A 17,796-nucleotide genomic window follows, 5' to 3' on the forward strand; every position below is an offset into this window, starting at 1 on the left:
ATGTTTTAAATCTCTTGCCTTACGAAAGCTCTGCTTTGATGGTTTGTTTTCTGACTAAGCTGGCAAGGTCATTTAGGGTCTCTTTTACTTATCTTATTTTTTGAGACCTTTGAAATTTGAGAAACAGAGCAGTCCCAAAAAGTAGCTTCGGAAACTCCGTCTCTACCATTCCAGGTTGGCAGCTCTCATCAGTTTTTGTACTTGCTCTGAGCCCCCTTGACCTTGCCCCGTGCCCATCCCCAGCCAGCCTGCCTCTCGTCCCCCTGAGCATGGCCGGAAGTCCTGGGCTGTGACCTCTCTCACTAGGGGACAGTCGCCCAGCCGGTCAGCAGCACCACATCTGGTTTCTGTTGATCTTCCTGGAGCAGGTCTTTCGAATGTGCAGCCTTCCCAGGGCAGTCACTGGAGGCAGGAACATCTACCCTGTCTAGGAGTCAAGAGAGTCTGTCTAGAGAGATATATAGGCATCCACCTTGTCCCAGGCGCCCATTTGGTGCCACGTCCACCAGGTGGTACCCAAGGGAATGGGCGAGGAGCTGGGGATGGGGAGTGCATGTCCCAGGTAAATGCTGATGATCTGTGCCCAGTACTGTGGGCCTCGTGCCGCAGGTACCACCGTAGTAGCCCGTTTGCTAGCTGGAAAGGGCCACCGTGTTGTACATCTGCCTCTAGAATCAGCTTGAGTTTCTCAGTAGCACTTTGGAACCCAGAGCGTGGGCTGCTGGCAGGCAGCCCTCTGCTCTGCTGGAGCCTCGCTGGCTGGGGTCGCTGTGCCCGGTGCCCACCTTTTACCATTGCTCCTGCATCTCCTCTGTCCGTTGGGGGCCTTTGGGAGGTTGGCTGGGCCATTTGGCTGTGAAGAGTGGGGAACCAGGAGTGCTGTGTGTTGGCCCCAGGCTTTCAGATTCTCTGAGGTGTTGCTTAACTTTTTTTAATCTCACCTGAAGCTCACAAAACCACAAAAAAGAGCTGGCAGGCAGCGCGGGGGTCCCCTTTTCCCAAGTGAGGAGCAGAAAAGATGGAGCCAAGTGTGGCTTTTTGGAGTCCCTGCCCAGATGTGGCCACTGGTTCCCTGTGACCCACCCTCTTTCAGACCATTTTGGGCAGGAAGCCTGCTGGCCACAGTTCCCTGTTTAGCAGACCTTACCTTGCCATCTTCTATCAGAGGATGCCGACCCTCCCGGGTCCAGGTCACCATTCTGCCACCTCCTGTATGGCTGTCACACCCCCACTCTGCTGCGCAGCCCCACCAAGTCATGTCCATTCGCCAGCCTAGTTAGGGCTCGAGAAATAATCACCACCTTCCTGTTGAACCTCAGTACCTTGGAGACATGAAACCAACACAGGCAGCCCTAAATCCTCTGCCAGTGTGTGTGAGGCACAGCTGGCAGGAATCCCCCAACCGCGTGCTCAGCGAGGGGAGACTAATGAAAGCCGCTTTCCTCTTCCAGATGGAAGCCCTTAGGATTCCCGGGCACCTGTGGGAGACGCTCTGCTCGCAGGAGCGGCGCGTCGGGAGCTGGCCCCCAGGTAGCAGCAGGGCCCAGTGGGCCATGACAGCCCAGCTGGGGGGCCACAGAGCAGACCGCTCCATTTCCAGGCCAGAATTCCTCAGCCATCAGAGCAGCAAGTTAGCAACAGCAGAGCTTTGTGGCTGGGTGCTTGAGGGATTTGGGTGCCGGGAACTGTAAGGGTAAACTGATCAACATCTCACTTGGTTCCATCAGTGCCACTTGGAAATGTTAATATCAGCAGGGATCCACCAGGGAACCGAGGTGTGGGACTGAGTCTACCCTGGCTCCTCCCCTCCCCTTCAGGAACCTCCCCCCGCATCTCTCTCCACAGGTGGACCTGGTGGTGCACCCATCCATGGACCAGAATGACCCTCTTGTGAGAAGTGCCATCGAGCAGGTTCGTTTCCGGATGTCCAATTCAAGCACAGCCAACAGGCAAGTGGCAGCTCCCTCGGGAATTCACTGTAAGGCTGCCCCGGTCAGTGTTCCAACCTGACGCAGTTTCCACAAAAGCCCTTTATTCATGCTTGTGTGCGATCAGTGAATTCACTGGTCTTGAGTTTATGATTCATGATCCCCTGGTCTCAAAAAGGATCCATTTCAGGATTCTTTTTTCATTATCATTTATTTATTTTTGGCTGCGCTGGGTCTTCATTGTGACACATAGGCTTTCTCTAGTTGCAGCAAGCAGGGGCTACTCTCTAATTGCTGAGTATGGACTTCTCATTGCGGTGGCTTCTCTTGTTGCAGAGCACGGGCTCTAGGGCTTTGTTGCCCCAAGGCGTGTGGGATCTTAGTTCCCAGACCAGGGATCAGACCTGTGTCCTTTGCACTGGCAGGCAGATTCTTAACCTCTGAACCACCAGGGAAATCCCTGGATTCTTTAAGGCAAAAAAAAAAAAAAAAAATTCCTAACATCCTTCATTCTTCTCTAATAGAGTGTGGACAGAGTGCTTCAAATCATAGGCCCCGTGACGTATGAAACTTGCCTGGTTTCATACTAGCTCAGAAGGATTCCAGTTGCTTTTCTGAGGTCTTCTCTCTTTCTAATGGACTGAGAGAAAGCTTGGTGGGAGAATGTTCTTGGTTGAGTTTAAATTAGAGGTGGGGCCTGGGCAGCCACAGGGCTGGATGTGATGCTGGCTTGTGTGGCACGGCCGGCCACACAGGCTGTGAATCAGTTGCTGATTAATTTCGCGTCCCATTCCTGTTTTCTGGCATGGATGAAAGTGTCAGAGGACCCAGCCCAGTAGGCCGCGTTGCTCACAAGGTAGCAGCTGCCCCGGAGGTGGGGGTACACACTCCAGGTCATCACCACATGTCCAGTGCCATGACACAATTTATCCATTTATGATCACCTGTCCGGCCCCTACGGGCGGTTGATTTGACTCCGCGGGGCCAAATTCTTGAGGACAGACCCTGTCATTTCTCAGCCCTTGGTTTTCTCATGTACTGTTGTTGCATCGTACCTGTGACCTTCAGGATGAAAGCGCCCCAGCCTCCAGTGCCTCAAGAGGAAGCCGAGGAGGAAAGTCAAGGAGAAGAGGGCCCGAGTGGAGCAGGAGACGCTCAACCAAGTGCCTCCTCGAAACCAGAAGGTGGACGGGTGAAAAAGACTCATGAGAAAATGGGTGTAACCCAGCTGAAAAACTACCACCCTGTCGTAGGTAAAAAGCCGCTTCTTGTCAGGGTCCAGTTGTGTTTCATTTAATGGGGCTTCCCTGGTGGCTCAGATGGTGAAGAATCCGCCTGCAATGTGGGAGACATTCCTGGGTCAGAAAAAACCCCCGGGGAAGCAAATGGCTGCCCACTCCAGTGTTCTTGCCTAGAGAATCCCATGGACAGAGGAGCCTGCCAGGCTACAGTCCATGGGGTCATAAAAGAGTTGGACACGACTTAGTGACTAACATATACACACACACACAAAGCTCCTTCTGCTGAATATCCTTGGGCTGGATCATTCTATAAACCACTGAAAATCTCTGCCTCTCCCGACCCCACAGCCTCTGGGAGTTACAGCCACTGATGAGTATGAGTGTTCATCCAGTTTTCCAGGATGCAGGTCTCCGACAGGGCTGCCTCCCATCAGCAAGGATGAGATGGTTGGATGTCGTCACCAACTCAGTGGACAGGAGTCGGAGCAAACTCCAGGAGATGGTGAAGGGCAGGGAAGCCTAGTGGGCTCCAGTCCATGGGGTCACAAAGAGTGGGACACGACTGAGCGACTGAACAACTCCCCTCACCCCTCCACTGAGCCACTCTGACATCAGCTTGTGCTGGGCGGTGCACACAGCCAGGCCTTCGTAGTCGGAGCTTAGTTGCAGTTGCCGGTCACAGCGGGCACGTTGGTGGAGGGGAGCAGCGGTGACAGGGCACAGACCTCAGGCGGAGACGTCCTCACGGGGGCCCCAGCGGCTGCGGATGCCGAGCAGGAGGGGTCATTGGTGGGACCTCGCTTGCTGAGTTCTCCAGACACATGGGCTCGGCCTTTCTTCTCGAGGCTGTCTCTCCTCTCTGGGGCAAGTCAGGGAGCACTTGGTGTCAGAGAAATAAGCTCTTTAGAAGAACCTGATTTTGGAGTATTTGCAGTCCCCATCAGCCTTGAGCCTGTCCTAGAGCTCCCCCCTTCCCAATTCCTCCCAGTTCACCTCCTCGCTCCCCTCCTTCCTTGCTCTGCCCCATCCCTCGGGCCTCCTGGCCCTTCCCCCAGTACGCTGAGTGTGGGTGTGCGCTCAGTCGTATCCGACTGCGAACCCATGGGTTGTAGCTCGCCAGGCTCCTCTGTCCATGAGATTTCCCAGGCAAGAATACTGGAGTGGGTTGCCATTTCCTCCAGGGGATTTGACCCAGGGATCGAACCTGCGTCCCTTGAGCCTCCTGCATTGGCAAGTGGGTTCTTTACCAGTAGAGCCACCAGGAAAGAAAGCTGGGCACATTACATTCACCCTGGGGTGCGTGTCCCCAGATGTCTGCATGGCCCACTCCTTCACAACTCCAGGCCACCCCCTAAGGTCTCTCCCCTGGAGACCTTCCAGGCCTCTGCAGAAGTATCGCCCTCCTCTCCCTTCCTTGCTTTATTTTTTGCATCAGCTGTGTCCATCCAGTGTACTGTCTTAGGTAGTTTGTCATTGTCTGTCATCTAGAAAGGAAGTCCCATGAGGATGGAAGCATTTCCTGTCTCCCTGGGCCCTGGAACCCAATGGCCCTCGGTCGTTTTTGAATGAAGTGAACTGAAGGGAACCTGGGGTTTTCACGCACCACCCTCCTTCCTTCTTGCCCCAGTTCCTGGACTGGGGCGCTCTCTAGGGTTTCTGCCCAAAATGCCTCGCCTGCGGGTGATCCACATGTTTCTGTGGTACCTGATCTACGGGCACCCTACCACGGTGGAGGAGCTGAGCTTCTCGGAAAGGAAGGCAGGAGTCCCGTCCTCCTCCGGGAGCGATCTGGAGGCCTCCTTCGATGCCGCACCCAAGGACACCCAGGACGCAGCCCCCTGGGAGGGCGAAGTGGAACTCGCCACAGAGACCGGTGAGATGCCCTGGGCCAGGATGCCACAGCAGGGTCCAGCAGGGAGTCACGGCGGCTCCTCGTCCTTATGATCTGAACTGCCCCAATCGCTATACAAACATCACACAGCCTTCCTGAGCTTCTGGGCCTCCTGCCCGATGGGGGAGGGTTTTGCCCAAGTTTGGTGAGAGGGAACCAGGACCAGGGAGGAGAGAGCAGCATCGTGACCGCGAGTCTGGGGAGTGACCCCCGTTTTCTCCTAGTGTTTGTGGATGAAGCCTCGTGGAGGCGCTATGTCCCTCCCATCCCAATCCACAAGGACTTCGGCTTCGGCTGGGCCCTGGTCAGCGACCTGCTTCTGTGCCTGCCCCTCTCCATCTTCACCCAGATCGTGCAAGTCAGCTACAAGGTACGGCGACTCCCAGGCCGCTGCAGGGGGCTGGTTCCTCAGGTCCACACTGGGGGGCCTGCGCTCAGCTGGTCAAGCGAAAATGCCCACAGTTGGCTGGGTGACTGGGTGGCTGGCCAGATAGATAGATAGATGGATTAAATAGGCACGCAGGCAGGCAGAGTAGATTATGGGGGTTAAATGGATGGTGGGTCAAGGGAAGTATTTCAAAGACTTGTTCCTTCTAGATCAATCACTAGACAGTTATGGTAGAGCAATAAAATATGTTTTTACAAATTTGGTAAATACAGAAAGGAGAGAATAGGAATTACCATAGAAATGCCATAACTGTATCACTCAGAGGCATCACTGCTCGTGTTATCTGTGAGTTTTCATCTGGTCTTTTTTTCCTGTGCCATGTTTGTATGTACATGCATGTGTGTATACATGAGAGCTTCCTTTTTTAAAAAAATACTGAATTGAGATCATACTGTGTTTACTCTTTTATTATCTGTTCTTACCACTGAACATTATATTGTATTTTCCACACCATTGTTTTAACTTGATATTAAGTATATTCATAGTATTCCTTTTTTAAAAAATTAATTTATTTTAATTGAAGGCTAATGACTTTACAATATTGTAGTGGTTTTTGCCGTACATTGACATGAATCAGCCACGGGTATACATGTGTCCTCCCGTCCCAAACCCTGCTCCCACTCCCTCCATAGTATTCCTTTTATGCACATACCCCAATTTATTTAGCCAGTACTGTATTTTTGGACGTTTAAGTTCCAGTTTCTTAGTATTGTAAATGACGCGATGATGAATACCTTTTAGTAGCTGTATTTGTGGGTAGCTCAAAAATGTTTTCTCTAAGGGTAAGGATAGAAGCAGAATCAATGGCTTGAAAGGCAATAAGCATCCTTTATCTTTAAAAAAAAAAAAAAGAATTTATTTATTTGGCTGCTCAGGGTCTTAGTTGTGACACGTGGGATCTAATTCCCTGACCAGGAATCGAACCTGGGCCCCCTGCATTGGGAGCACTGAATCTTAGTCACTGGACCACCAGGGTAGTCCCATCTTTCTTTTTTTTTTAATATAAATAAACATATTCCCCTGTGCTCCCCCAGGAATGTTTTAGCACTTCGTATGCCTACCAGCAGTGAGTGAGGCTGTGTGTTCGCTCCCCCCCATCGTGGCAGGAGGGTGGGAAGGGAGGGGTGTCAGGGCTGAGAGAGCGACGTGGGAGGTGGAGGGGACAAGGCGGAGGGTCCGTGTCCCCGTGGGGCAGATGGCCCGGCTCAGCGAGACCACCGCCCAGAGCGTAGCACTGAGTGTTTTTTCACGATTCTTGGGACTCTCCCTGGCCTCGAGGGTGAGCTGAGCACTGAAAATCCCCTCTCAGGTGGACCACCTCGAGGAGTTTCTGAGCGACCCCCTGAAGAAGCACACGCTGATCCGCTTTCTCCCCAGGTCCATCCGGCAGCAGCTTCTGTACAAGAGGTGAGGTCCCTGCAGTGACTCGGGGCAGCTGAGGGTCCCGGCAGGCCCCTCCGAATTAGGCTTCTGAGTAACAGTTGACCTAGAAGAGGAAAGGTTTCTGCTTTTTCCAGGTTGTAGAGACCCAAGGTCATTAATTCAGCCACTCTGTGACCTACATAAAGCACAGAGGCAAATGCAGTATGGGCCGGGACTTTTTAGCCCTTGATTGCAAGGTTCTTTTAAAAGTAAAATCCTCTGATAAAGACTGCAGGTCATTAAGTGGGTTTTCCTTTTGTTACTTTTGATCTCAAGCCCCCCCGTGTAGAAGCAGTGCCCCACTGCCCTGGGTGGTGATGGGCAGGGGGTCCTGGGTCTCAGTTCAGTGCAGGCCTGAGGCCCACCCTCAAGGTCCCACAGGTAGAAGAGGGGAAAAGCAGCGAGTCCCATCCCTCACTCCTGACCCCCCGATAATGACTGAGCGCCTGCTGCCCCCTCTGCCTACAGACGTTTCATTTTCTCGGTGGTGGAGAACCTTCAGAGGCTCTGCTTCATGGGGCTGCTTCAGTTCGGCCCCACAGAGAAGTTTCAGGATAAAGATCAGGTAAACAATGGCCTTCACACCCAGTCGAAGGTGGTTGGTCCTGACCGTTTCCAGACACTAACCCGACTCGGAGGTTGAGGCTACCCCCTCACCATCCACTGTCTCCCTCGTAGGTCTTTGTCTACTTGAAGAAGAACGTGGGCATCGTGGACACCACCACCTGTGACCCCCATTACAATGTGGCCCGCAGCAGCCGGCCCTTTGAGAGGCGTTCATACGTCCTGAACTCAATGCAGGACGTGGAGAACTACTGGTTCGATCTGCAGTGCGTCTGCCTCAACACCCCACTAGGTATGAGCCGTCTTTACGGGACTCACTGTGTTCCCTCCTTTCTATGGGGTTAGAGCTGGGAGGAGCTAGAAAACGCCTGCTGGTTTTCAGACTGTCCCCCGGAGGCCTGGAGCATCCTGGAAGCTCCCTTAGAGAGGAATGTGGTGGATCTTACTTGGGAGGGCCCCCAGCCCCCACCCCACTGAGCCCACGCAGCTCCATTTCTGTCTTCATTCACTGGCTCATTGAGTAGCTACTTATTGAACACCCTGTATGTGCTTTCCCCTACGCACATCACACAGCAGCGGGACGTGTGCTCTCTTGGGGAAGACACGCAGCACAGAGATCAGAGTGGGTTAAGTGCTGGGGAGGAAACGCACTGGGTGTCGGATCGAGGGTGTTTTCCTAGGCTGGTGAGGAAGCAGCCTTTCTGAGCAGGAGGGTTTGAGCTGAGTTGTAAAGGACGAGGCCGAGCCAGCATGACCAGAGCTGAGAAGCAGAATCGGCCAGTGTGTGTGGAGGGAGAGTGGCCGCTGGGATGGAGAAGCAGCCAGGAGTCAGACTCTGGGGCCTTGCAGGACACTTGCAGGAGAGCTTGCAAACTTCCAAACTTGCAGGAGACTTTGGCTTTATTCTCGGAGCAGCAAGAATCTATTGGTGGTTGTAAGTCAAGATCTCGTGTCTTTCAAAGCTGCCCTGGCTGCCGTGTGGACCATAGACTGAGAGGCACCAGAGCAGGGGCAGGGAGGCCAGCTGGGGACTGTGACTCGGGTCCTCTGGTGACAGTGAAGGACAGAGGACAGGTGGGGAGGTCTGGAGGAGGAAGAACTGACCAGACTTCCCAGTGGGTTGAGTGACTTGGGCTTTGTGTTGCTTGGCTTGTGTCGTCTTCTCTGTCTGGCACGTCCTGACCTATGTTCACCTTGCAGACAGCCACCCCCTACTTCAAGCATTCTCTCTCTGAGAAAGCCTTTCCAGCATCTTTGCTGTCATCTGGTGTCATTCTGGGAATCCCTTGAGCATGGGAGATTTGGCTTTTGTCCCCAGCATGTCTCAAAGTGCCTGATAACACAGGCGACATCCCGAACATGTTTATAAGAATGAATGGAGGGTTTGTAGATGGAGATAGAACTGCCAGACTGGTGCTCTTTCCCCTAAGCCAGTTTTTCTTTGGCCCTGTCTTGCCACTTCTCCCAAGAGAAGAAGGATACTGCATTCCATTTGCACCTGGGAGAGGACTTCTGTCTTCCTCCTGTCACGGTGCCTGAAGATCAAGGCTATGGTTTGATTTTTGCAAAGCAGTAGCCACATGTGTATTGTGTCAGTGTGTGCTCAGTCATGTCCGACTCTTTTGCAACTCCATGTACTGTAGCCCGCCAGGCTTCTCTGTCCATGGAATTTGACAGGCAAGAATACTGGAGTAGGTTACCATTTCCTTCTCCAGGGGATCTTTCCTGACTAAGGGATTGAACCCGAGCCTCCTGCATTGGCAGGCGGATTCTTTTCTGCTGAGCCTCCAGGAAAGCCTGTGATTTGGGTAGAACTGTTTAATGCTAAGAGGCTAACGAGCACTTGTATAGATCATTTAATGGGTCCAGACAAATGTTAGAAGCAGTGTGTTTTGTAGACTCCTCTGGCAGCAGCAATGAGCGAGGCTTTTAGCATTGCAGATTTTAAAATGCCCTAATTCCCCTGCATTTTATACTAGATAAAAATTTGCGAACCAGTATGTTATTTGCACCAGAGTCTTTCAGGCTTGACAACGGGTGAATTTCCATCCCTTTTCGTGTTCTTGAGCTGAAATATGGGAGGCTTATTGAGTTTGTTAATCAGACATTGACCATCCCGTCAATCAACAAACATCTGCGGGAGTTGAGGGGGTTCTGCCCCACAGACCGAGGGGAAGCATCATATAATAAGATGTGGGCATCCTACAGGGTGGGGCTCGCACAGCGTGAGTGCACCGGCAGCTCTGGGGAAGTGTGTTGAAATGCAGGTTACTGGGTGCTGTCCAGGGACTTGGACTCAGCAGTCCTGGGGATGGCCTAAGTCTGCGTCTCCAATAGGCCGCTTGGCGGTGCCAGGCAAGGCATCGCCTGAGGTCCTCTTAGGTTCGCGGTCCATTCAGATGAATGACCCTGGGCAAGCTCTTTGGAGCCTTCTGAGCCTCAGTTTCTTCATTTCTAATCCGGGAACATCACCACCACCACCGCCTCGTGGAGTTGAGGGGAAGCTTGAACCAGACGTTTGGCATGAAGCTCTGGCTGAGAGGTGCCCGGCATGGGCTCTGCCCATCGCCCCTCGCCACCAGCCAGGCTGAAGCCTCCAGCTGACTGTGTTGCAGGAGGCTCTTTGATAGTCTGCAGATTATCATAACCTTCCTGGCCTGACTCAAGCAATTCTTTTAATTAATTAATTAATTAGCTATTTATGGCTGTGCTGGATCTTCATTGCTATGCACAGGCTTTCTCTAGTTGCGGAGAGTGGACTTCTCATTGCAGTGGCTTCTCTTATTGCGGAGCCCAGGCTCTAGAGCACAGGCTCAGTAGTTGTGACACACGGGCTTAGTTGCCCCGTGGCACGTGGGATCTTCCTGGACCAGGGATCAAACCCAGGTCCCCTGCATTGGCAGGCGAATTCTTAACCACTGGACCACCAGGGAAGTCCCTCAGGCAAAGGTTTTAATCATGTTTCACATTCCTTTGCAAGAAGTGCAGTTTGCTTAATTTCTCCTCTAAGCAAATGCCCCTCTGCAGAGGGCACTCAGGGATCCTGGTGAAGAGACATCGAGCGTGCCTCAGAGCTGTGTGGTCTTGTTTATTGTTGTTTAGTTGCTCAGTCATGTCTGACACTTTGCGACCCCAGGGACTGTAGCCCGCCAGGCTCCTCTGTCCCTGGGATTCTTCAGGCAAAAATACTTTACACAAAGAGTGGGTTACCATTTCCTCCTCCAGGGTATCTTCCCAACCCAGAGATCAAACTCATGTTTCCTGCATTGGCAGGCGGATTCTTTACCCCTGAGCCCCTGGGTAAGCCTGGGCCTGTGGCATGCGACTCCCCAGGGCCTCCACCTGGAAGAAAGAAGGCCTGGGGTTTCTCTGGTTGCCTGCTTGCCTTCCCGCCTTAGTAGAATCCAGGCTGTGTGTGCAGTCTCTTTTCTCAGGTTCACCCACCAGCCTTAACTCGTCCTTCTTCTCCCCCGCAACATGATAATGTAAGACGTTTTGTGCAGAGAGGTCCACCGGTTTCAGCCTCTCTTCCCTGGTGGGGATCCTAGTCCCAGAAAGGAAATTCACTCCTCTTGCCGTCCAGCGGCAGACCTTGGCAGAAAGCTGTCATCAGCGGGGCTTGTGTCTCTTTCCTAGGCGTGGTGCGCTGCCCGCGCGCCCGGAAGAGCAGCGGCCCGGACCAGGGCAGTGATGAGGAGGGCAGAATGCAGAAGGAGCAGGAGAACGCCATGGACAAGCACACGCTGGAGCGCAAGTGTGCCATGATGGAGTATACCATGTGCGTCCCGCCCCGTCCCCGCCGTGCCGTCCCTGCGTGCAGAGCCACGGGGGCCTCGTCCTGCAGGCTGTGGGCTCCCCCCACCCCCCCAGTCAGGCTCCCTGTTAGGCCTGGAGGCCTGAGTCCCTGGTGTGGGGGCTGCGAGTCGGTGGCCGTGGCTCACTCTGGCCCCAGCCATGAGGCAGTTAGCCCCCCTATTGTCAAAAACTAAAAAAGAGCCAGTTGTCGAAGTTCAAAAAGAACCAGTTGCTGCAGTTCAAAAACTGGGATTTTTACATAAAAATCTGGATTTTTGACAAGTTCTTTACTGCTACCTGTCAGGGGTCTGTGGGAAGGTAGCAGTTGCAGTACATGCCCCCGCCGACTCCACGGGTGCTCTTCTCAGTTCCCAAGGAGGCTCTGTGTCTGTTTATTTCCCGACTCCCAGGGGCAGCCGCGAGGTCGTGGATGAAGGCATCATCCCCGGAGACGGGCTGGGAGCCGCGGGGCTCGACTCCAGCTTCTACGCACACCTGAAGCGCAATTGGATCTGGACCAGCTACATAATGGACAAGGCCAAAAAGGTGGGCGTCCGTCCTGGGACCATCCCACCCCCTCCCTGGCCATCGCTACTCACCCACCTCTCCCTTCCCTGGCTCGCAGTTTTTATTTTTGTTTTTAAGATTTACTTCCTCTGTTTCTGTCTTTGGCTGCCCTGGGTCTAGGTTGCTGTGTGGGACTTTCTCTAGTTGTGGCGAGAGGGGGCTGATCTTTGTTTTGGTGCTCAGGCTTCTCGTTATGGTGGCTTCTCTCCGTTGTGGAGCACAGGCTCCAGGGCGCTCGGGCTTCAGCATTTGGGGTGCACAGGCTTAGTTGACCCGCGGCATATGGGATCTTCCCGGACCAGGGGTAGAACCCGTGTCCCCTGCATTGGCCGGTAGATTGTTAACCGCTAGACCACCAGGAAGGTCCCAGCTGCCAGTTTTTGAATTGGCCAAACGAAAGTTAGCCAGAGACACAAGTAATTGCATCCGTAAGTACTGAAGGTACAGCAGGACTTTGTAAATATCTGCCTGACTTTATTTTTTCTCTCCCCTCATGGATGCTAATTTATTCTTTGCTGAGGACAAGTATTCCTTTTAAAAAGAAAGGAAAGTCTAAGATGGGGGTGTGTGTGTGATAGGAAGGTGGCAGTCCCTGCCCCACCTCTTCATCAAGGGCTCAACACTCAGCACTGCGGCTGCACTGGGTTCCTGGGGGCCCAGGGAAGCTCACAGTTCATCCTCTGCCATCCTTATCTTTCAGGAGACCACCGCATCAGAGAACGGGCTCACGATGAGGCTGCAGACGTTTCTGTCCAAGCGCCCGATGCCTCTTGGGGCCGGAGGTACGTGGGCCGGGAGCTTGGCAGAAATGGACTCAGGGCCAGTGGGACTGCTGCGCCTCGTCCCAGCCTTTGCGGGGGCCTTCTGCAACGCCGGGCTCCTCTGCTTGTTTCCAGGCAACGGCAGGTTGACGGTCTGGGGAGACGCTCGAGCCGGATCGGGGCTTTGTGCCGACAGAGACGAGCACGTTGAGGTGGAGCCAGAACCCACGCTGGAGCGGAACCAGAAAGTGAAGGGTGGGAAAAGCCAGAAGCGCAAACGACTGAAGAAGGACTCAGGGAAGAAGATCAAGAGGAAGAAGAAAGGTTTGGTGATGATCATTTGTGTTTGTGAGGCTCGCCTTTGCCTGGTCCGGCTGGGGACGGACAGCAGCCTCCCCGTAGCCCGGCCTGAGAGCTGCCCTCAGACTCCGGTTCACTCCCTCCACTTGGAGCGGTAACTCTGTGTGGTCGTGTTTTGTTTTCCAAGTACAGACTGCTTACCAAGAGGGCCTTGAACTTTCTATACACTCCCCCCTGCTTTTTTCCATCACGGTAGTGTATAGAGCCATTGCAGTTAGTGACTCCCTCTGTTCACATTTCTGATTTCATCTCGACTGGGAGAAAAACCTTGGCAAAAATCCTTAGCCAAGTCCTCATCACGCCGGTTCAAACCCTATTATTCTCTTGGTTCACCTTTTAACATAAGCATTTGTGCTCAGGGCAAAGTTTCAAGTTGTATTTTTAAATCAGAGGGAACATGGGAGTCGTTTAAGGCTGCAGGATCTCTCTGGATCGTGTGAACCCCTTGTGCATGGTGCCTGTTCGATTGTCATTTTGAATTCTTCATTCGGACGTTATTTACAGTGAAGGAGGGCAGTGAGGAGACCAGTGTCCAGGTTTTCAGCCACTTTTATATCATTTCAGTGGACTGTGCATTTTAACAACTATCTGACAGCTTTAGCTATTTCAGCTGAGAGCAGAATGTTTTAATAGGAACCCATTTTTAGTGATTTACTCGGCTGGTGCTCATAACAAATAGCCTCACATTAGCTGAAATGTCCCCCTCCGATTAGCCTGTCCATATATGTATAAGATCAAATTGGCTCAAAAAGACCTGAATTCACTGCAAAGCAAAATCCAATGGTGGTGTTGCTTTGAATGCAAATGATCTTGCCCACTTTTCTCCTGCTCTCATTTGAAATACGCTCACTAAGCAAACAGTCTTTTAGAATTGGCAGTAGCATATGGCATCTGTCTTTGGAACTCCTGCCAGTGTTTCCCAGCAGGGAGGGGAGCAGAGGGTAGAGTCTGGGGAAACCCAGTGGTTGAGAGCTCAGGGTTCTCATCCTAACTGCCGCTTCCTAGGATTTGTGACTTAAGGCAAGGTGCTAGGTCTCTGTGCATTTCAGATTCCTCACCTGCCAAATGGGGATAATAATTGTATCCTTCTTCTAGCATTGTTGCCAAGTTTACTTTAATTGTAAGTGAATATATGAAAAATCTTAAGCCAGTGTTTGGCACTCAGTAAATATTCCATAATGTTTGTGATTGTTATTATTTAGATAGTAGCTCCTTTGCACCAGGCACTCTGCTAGGTGTTTTTTAGCCATCTGGGTCAGTCCTGAAGTTATTTAGCCCTGGACAGTGGGCCTTGTTGTCCCTCTGCTGCACCAAAGTGTACACAGCATCTCTGAGGTCACAGAGCAGGGAATGGTGGGGCCCCACTTATCTGGAGAGCACGCCCCAAGCAGGCTCCTTCAGAGGGCTCAACGCCTCCGAGGGAAAGATTGGAGACGGGCAGATAACTGCCCAGCCTGTCACCATGAAATCTGACCAAAGAGAAATGATGAAAGGGGTTAAAAAAAATCTGTCCCGTTGGGCTGAGTCTTTTGTGGCTAGTTGACATGACTCCCCACTCGATGAGATGCTGATAACTGACACCTTGATCCAGGCCTACCCACTGGGTAGGGACCCTTCTCCTCTCTGGAACGACAGCTCTAAACCAGCTGTTCAAAGCCCCCTCTGCTATCTTCGCCTTAGAAGAGCTCCCAGAAGACAAGAACAAAAGGCGTTACCATGACGAGGCAGACCAGAGCGCCCTGCAGAGGATGACGCGGCTGCGGGTCACCTGGTCGCTGCAGGAGGACGGGCTGCTCATGCTCTGCCGGATCGCCAGCAACGTCCTCAACACCAAGGTGCGCCTCCCCCCTCCCCCCTCCCACTCACCTCTCCCCACCCCACCCCAGCCCCGGCTCCACCCCAGCTTCCTGCCCACTGATTGTGAGTCCCTCTCATCCGGGAGGCTCTTTCTCTTCTGACCCACACAGGGAGGAGTGTGGCCCTGGGACCACTCATCCCATCTACTCCACTTGGCCCATGGGAGAAGCGTCTCCCAGAATCCTCCCAGTGAACCCAGTGCTCACCTTGGCACCTCTCCTTCCAGCCTTCGGCTCGCACATCTGTGTCTTTGCCTGGCTGCACGCCACCCAGCTCAGGCTTCCCTGGTGGCTCAGATGATAGACAACCTGCCTGTCAGTGCAGGAGGCGCGGGTTTGATCTCTGGGTCAGGAAGATCCCCTGGAGAAGGAAACGCCAACCGACTCCAGTATTCTTGCCTGGGAAATCCCATGGACGGAGGAGCCTGGTGGGCTACAGTCCATGGGTTCGCAGAGTCGGACGTGACTTAGTGAACAGCAACAACAAACAACGCCACACAGCTGAGAGCTGCACTCGCTGTCTCTTCACTGGGATTCTATCCCTCCCCTGCTCCCCGCCTCCGACCCTCATCTGCCTGGAATAGTCCTGTTTATCTTTCATTTACTGCTTATCATCTCTGGAAAGGCACCATTGATCCTGCTGAAAGGAAGTGGTTACCGCGCTCTCGCTCTGCCCCTTGGACACATACATGTCACACTGCTCCTCTGGCTTCTGGCCCCTCTTGGCCCACCGGAGGGGCTGCTTCTAGAGGCAGAGAGACTTCTTACTCATTTGTGTAGCTATGGCCCCTCACATGGCGGCTCCCGCATAGTAATCACTCAGACCATGTGGACCGAGTCAGTGTGGGGTGGTGGCCATGCCTGGGTTCACGCCCCACCTTCCAGCCACACCAAGGCCAGTGTCCCATCAGGCTGGTCCATAGAAGCCCCCAGGAGCATGGGCTCTGCCAGCATCCCGTCCGGGGCCCCTGCAGCTAGTAACACCACCAGGCAGAGCGGATGAGGCAGCGTCACAGCACAGTCAGTGTTTGCTGTCCTGCCGTACCGGCCAAGTGGAACCCACCCAGAGGCTGTGTGTCCTGGTTGCTCTCTGCCTTTACTTTAAGCTCATTAAATCCCTTTGCTCGATCATTTCCCCAGATTTTCTTACCCCTCTGTGCCTTCCTAAATTCCAACCCAGCCCCTTCTGCCAGGAGGAACCTGAAGGCGCGTTGCTGTCCCTTGTACCTGACTCTTGTCACGGTGATGATGGGAGAGGCCTGTATGGACCCTCCAACTCACTCACTTCAGCTCACACCAGACTCCCTGGCGCCCCCATGCTTTGGCACTAAGAAAAAACCTTGTCATCACTCCCCTTCCTCACCCAGGCTCTGCCTTCCTGCGTGTGTGCACTGAGAGGGGCCCTGATCCTGGGAACCGGCGCATTCTTTTTCCATCAGTGTGACTACAGGCGCCACACACTGCGTTTCTGAGCACTGCTGCTGCTGCTAAGTCGCTTCAGTCGTGTCCGACTCTGTGCGACCCCACAGACGGCAGCCCACCAGGCTCCTCCGTCCGTGGGATTTTCCAGGCAAGAGTCCTGGAGTGGGGTGCCATTAACCTCCACAAACCATGTCACAAACCTCCTGACCTCGCCTAACACATTGCCTTCCAGTCAGTATCACCCAGCACCCTCCAGGCACCTCTGTTAGTCGCCAAGAGACACTTCCCACTGGACGTTAAGGGTATGTCTTACTCTTCTCTTCCCAGCCCCCACTTGGGGCCAGGCCCGTGATCAGTGCCCAGTAATTGTGGCCGAGTAAACACGTGAGGTGACAGTTTTGAGTCCGCTGAGGGAACAGGCTGCACAGGCCGACCCCCCACCTCACAGCAGTGACCCGTGCCGTGGGCTCCAAGGATACTGACCTTCCGTCTCGGCTTGTGTCTGATCCAGGTGAAGGGCCCGTTCGTCCCCTGGCAGGTCGTGCGGGACATCCTGCACTCGACCTTGGAAGAGTCTCTGGATAAAACCTCCCTGTCGGTCGGACGAAGAGCTCGCTACATAATCAAAAACCCACAAGCCTATCTGAACTACAAGTAAGCCACCTTTGAACTTCCAGAATGCCACGTCGAGGGTGTCACTGGGCTTCTTACTTGTTCTTTCCTCTTTTTCATCCCATCTGTTTACGAGTCGGCTGTAGAATCCAGGTGGATAAAGTCTGAGTCTTCCAGGAGCACATCAGATGTGTTTTGGAGGCTATTAGTGAGGTGGTCCTTGATCCGGGGGGCTGGGTGTGACTCTGGGCACTTGCATGCGTGAGGTGTAATTTAGACTTCAGGATGCCTCGTGAAGCTGGTACTATTCTCCGTAGTTGCGGCCAGCAGGAGGGTGGGGCCAGGAGCAGACCTGAGCAGGATTGGATGGAACCACTTCCACCAGCTGATGCTGTTGCCGTGGGTCAGTGGGAGAGCTTGGTTCCAGGTTGATCCCAAGCGCTGGGCCATGTGCAGTCAGCCAGCTTGGAGGGAAGGCACCCAGCCCTGATCATGGAGGAGACCCAGCTCCTCCGGGCTTCTGGGTCTCAGCACTGCTGACACCGGGGCCGGGTCATTTGTTGTGGGGCATCCTGGGCTCTGTGGGATGTTTAACAGCATCCATGTCCCCACCCACTAGATGCCAGTAGCAACGCCCCCCCAACTGTGACAACGAAAAGTGTCTTCACATGTCTGCCACGGGGGCCAGATCGCCCCTGACGAGAACCACTGGGCTAGACACACCAGGGGGCCTTCCTGTGTGAAGCCACTTGCCCGGCACATGGAATGCTCTCGATCCCCTAGTCCAAAGTCCTCTTTTTTCCCCAAAGTGGAAACAGGCCCATAGAGAGGATGGGAGCTTACTGGGTGACGGAGAGCTGCAATGAGTGAGGTCTGGGACTTGGGCTTCCCGAACCCTGCGTGACTCTTTTCTTGTCCTGCAGCGGCCG

The 17,796-nt window shown here is 53.5% G+C and overlaps 1 protein-coding gene across 4 annotated transcripts in view; it reads left to right on the forward strand.

The window, feature by feature from the left end:
• GTF3C1 (general transcription factor IIIC subunit 1) overlaps positions 1-17,796 on the forward strand; it is a 76,871-nt gene that overhangs the window by 41,262 nt on the left and 17,813 nt on the right. For 3 of the 4 annotated variants that reach the window (XR_014072323.1, XM_081553385.1, XM_081553387.1), the window contains exons 13-25: positions 1,846-1,949; positions 2,997-3,181; positions 4,797-5,042; positions 5,285-5,430; positions 6,818-6,915; positions 7,399-7,495; positions 7,609-7,786; positions 11,131-11,272; positions 11,700-11,835; positions 12,557-12,638; positions 12,753-12,941; positions 14,658-14,812; positions 16,767-16,909. Coding sequence is in view for 3 of the 4 variants with exons in the window: in XM_081553385.1 (XP_081409511.1) it covers positions 1,846-1,949; positions 2,997-3,181; positions 4,797-5,042; positions 5,285-5,430; positions 6,818-6,915; positions 7,399-7,495; positions 7,609-7,786; positions 11,131-11,272; positions 11,700-11,835; positions 12,557-12,638; positions 12,753-12,941; positions 14,658-14,812; positions 16,767-16,909 (1,901 nt within the window). In the remaining variant the exon portion in view is untranslated. The remainder of the gene's footprint in view (positions 1-1,845; positions 1,950-2,996; positions 3,182-4,796; positions 5,043-5,284; positions 5,431-6,817; positions 6,916-7,398; positions 7,496-7,608; positions 7,787-11,130; positions 11,273-11,699; positions 11,836-12,556; positions 12,639-12,752; positions 12,942-14,657; positions 14,813-16,766; positions 16,910-17,796) is intronic. The other variant, XM_081553386.1, reaches the window with a different exon arrangement.

Source organism: Giraffa tippelskirchi, chromosome 13, assembly GCF_054371585.1.
Source record: "Giraffa tippelskirchi isolate mGirTip1 chromosome 13, T2T-mGirTip1v1.2.pri, whole genome shotgun sequence".
NCBI lineage: Eukaryota > Metazoa > Chordata > Mammalia > Artiodactyla > Giraffidae > Giraffa > Giraffa tippelskirchi.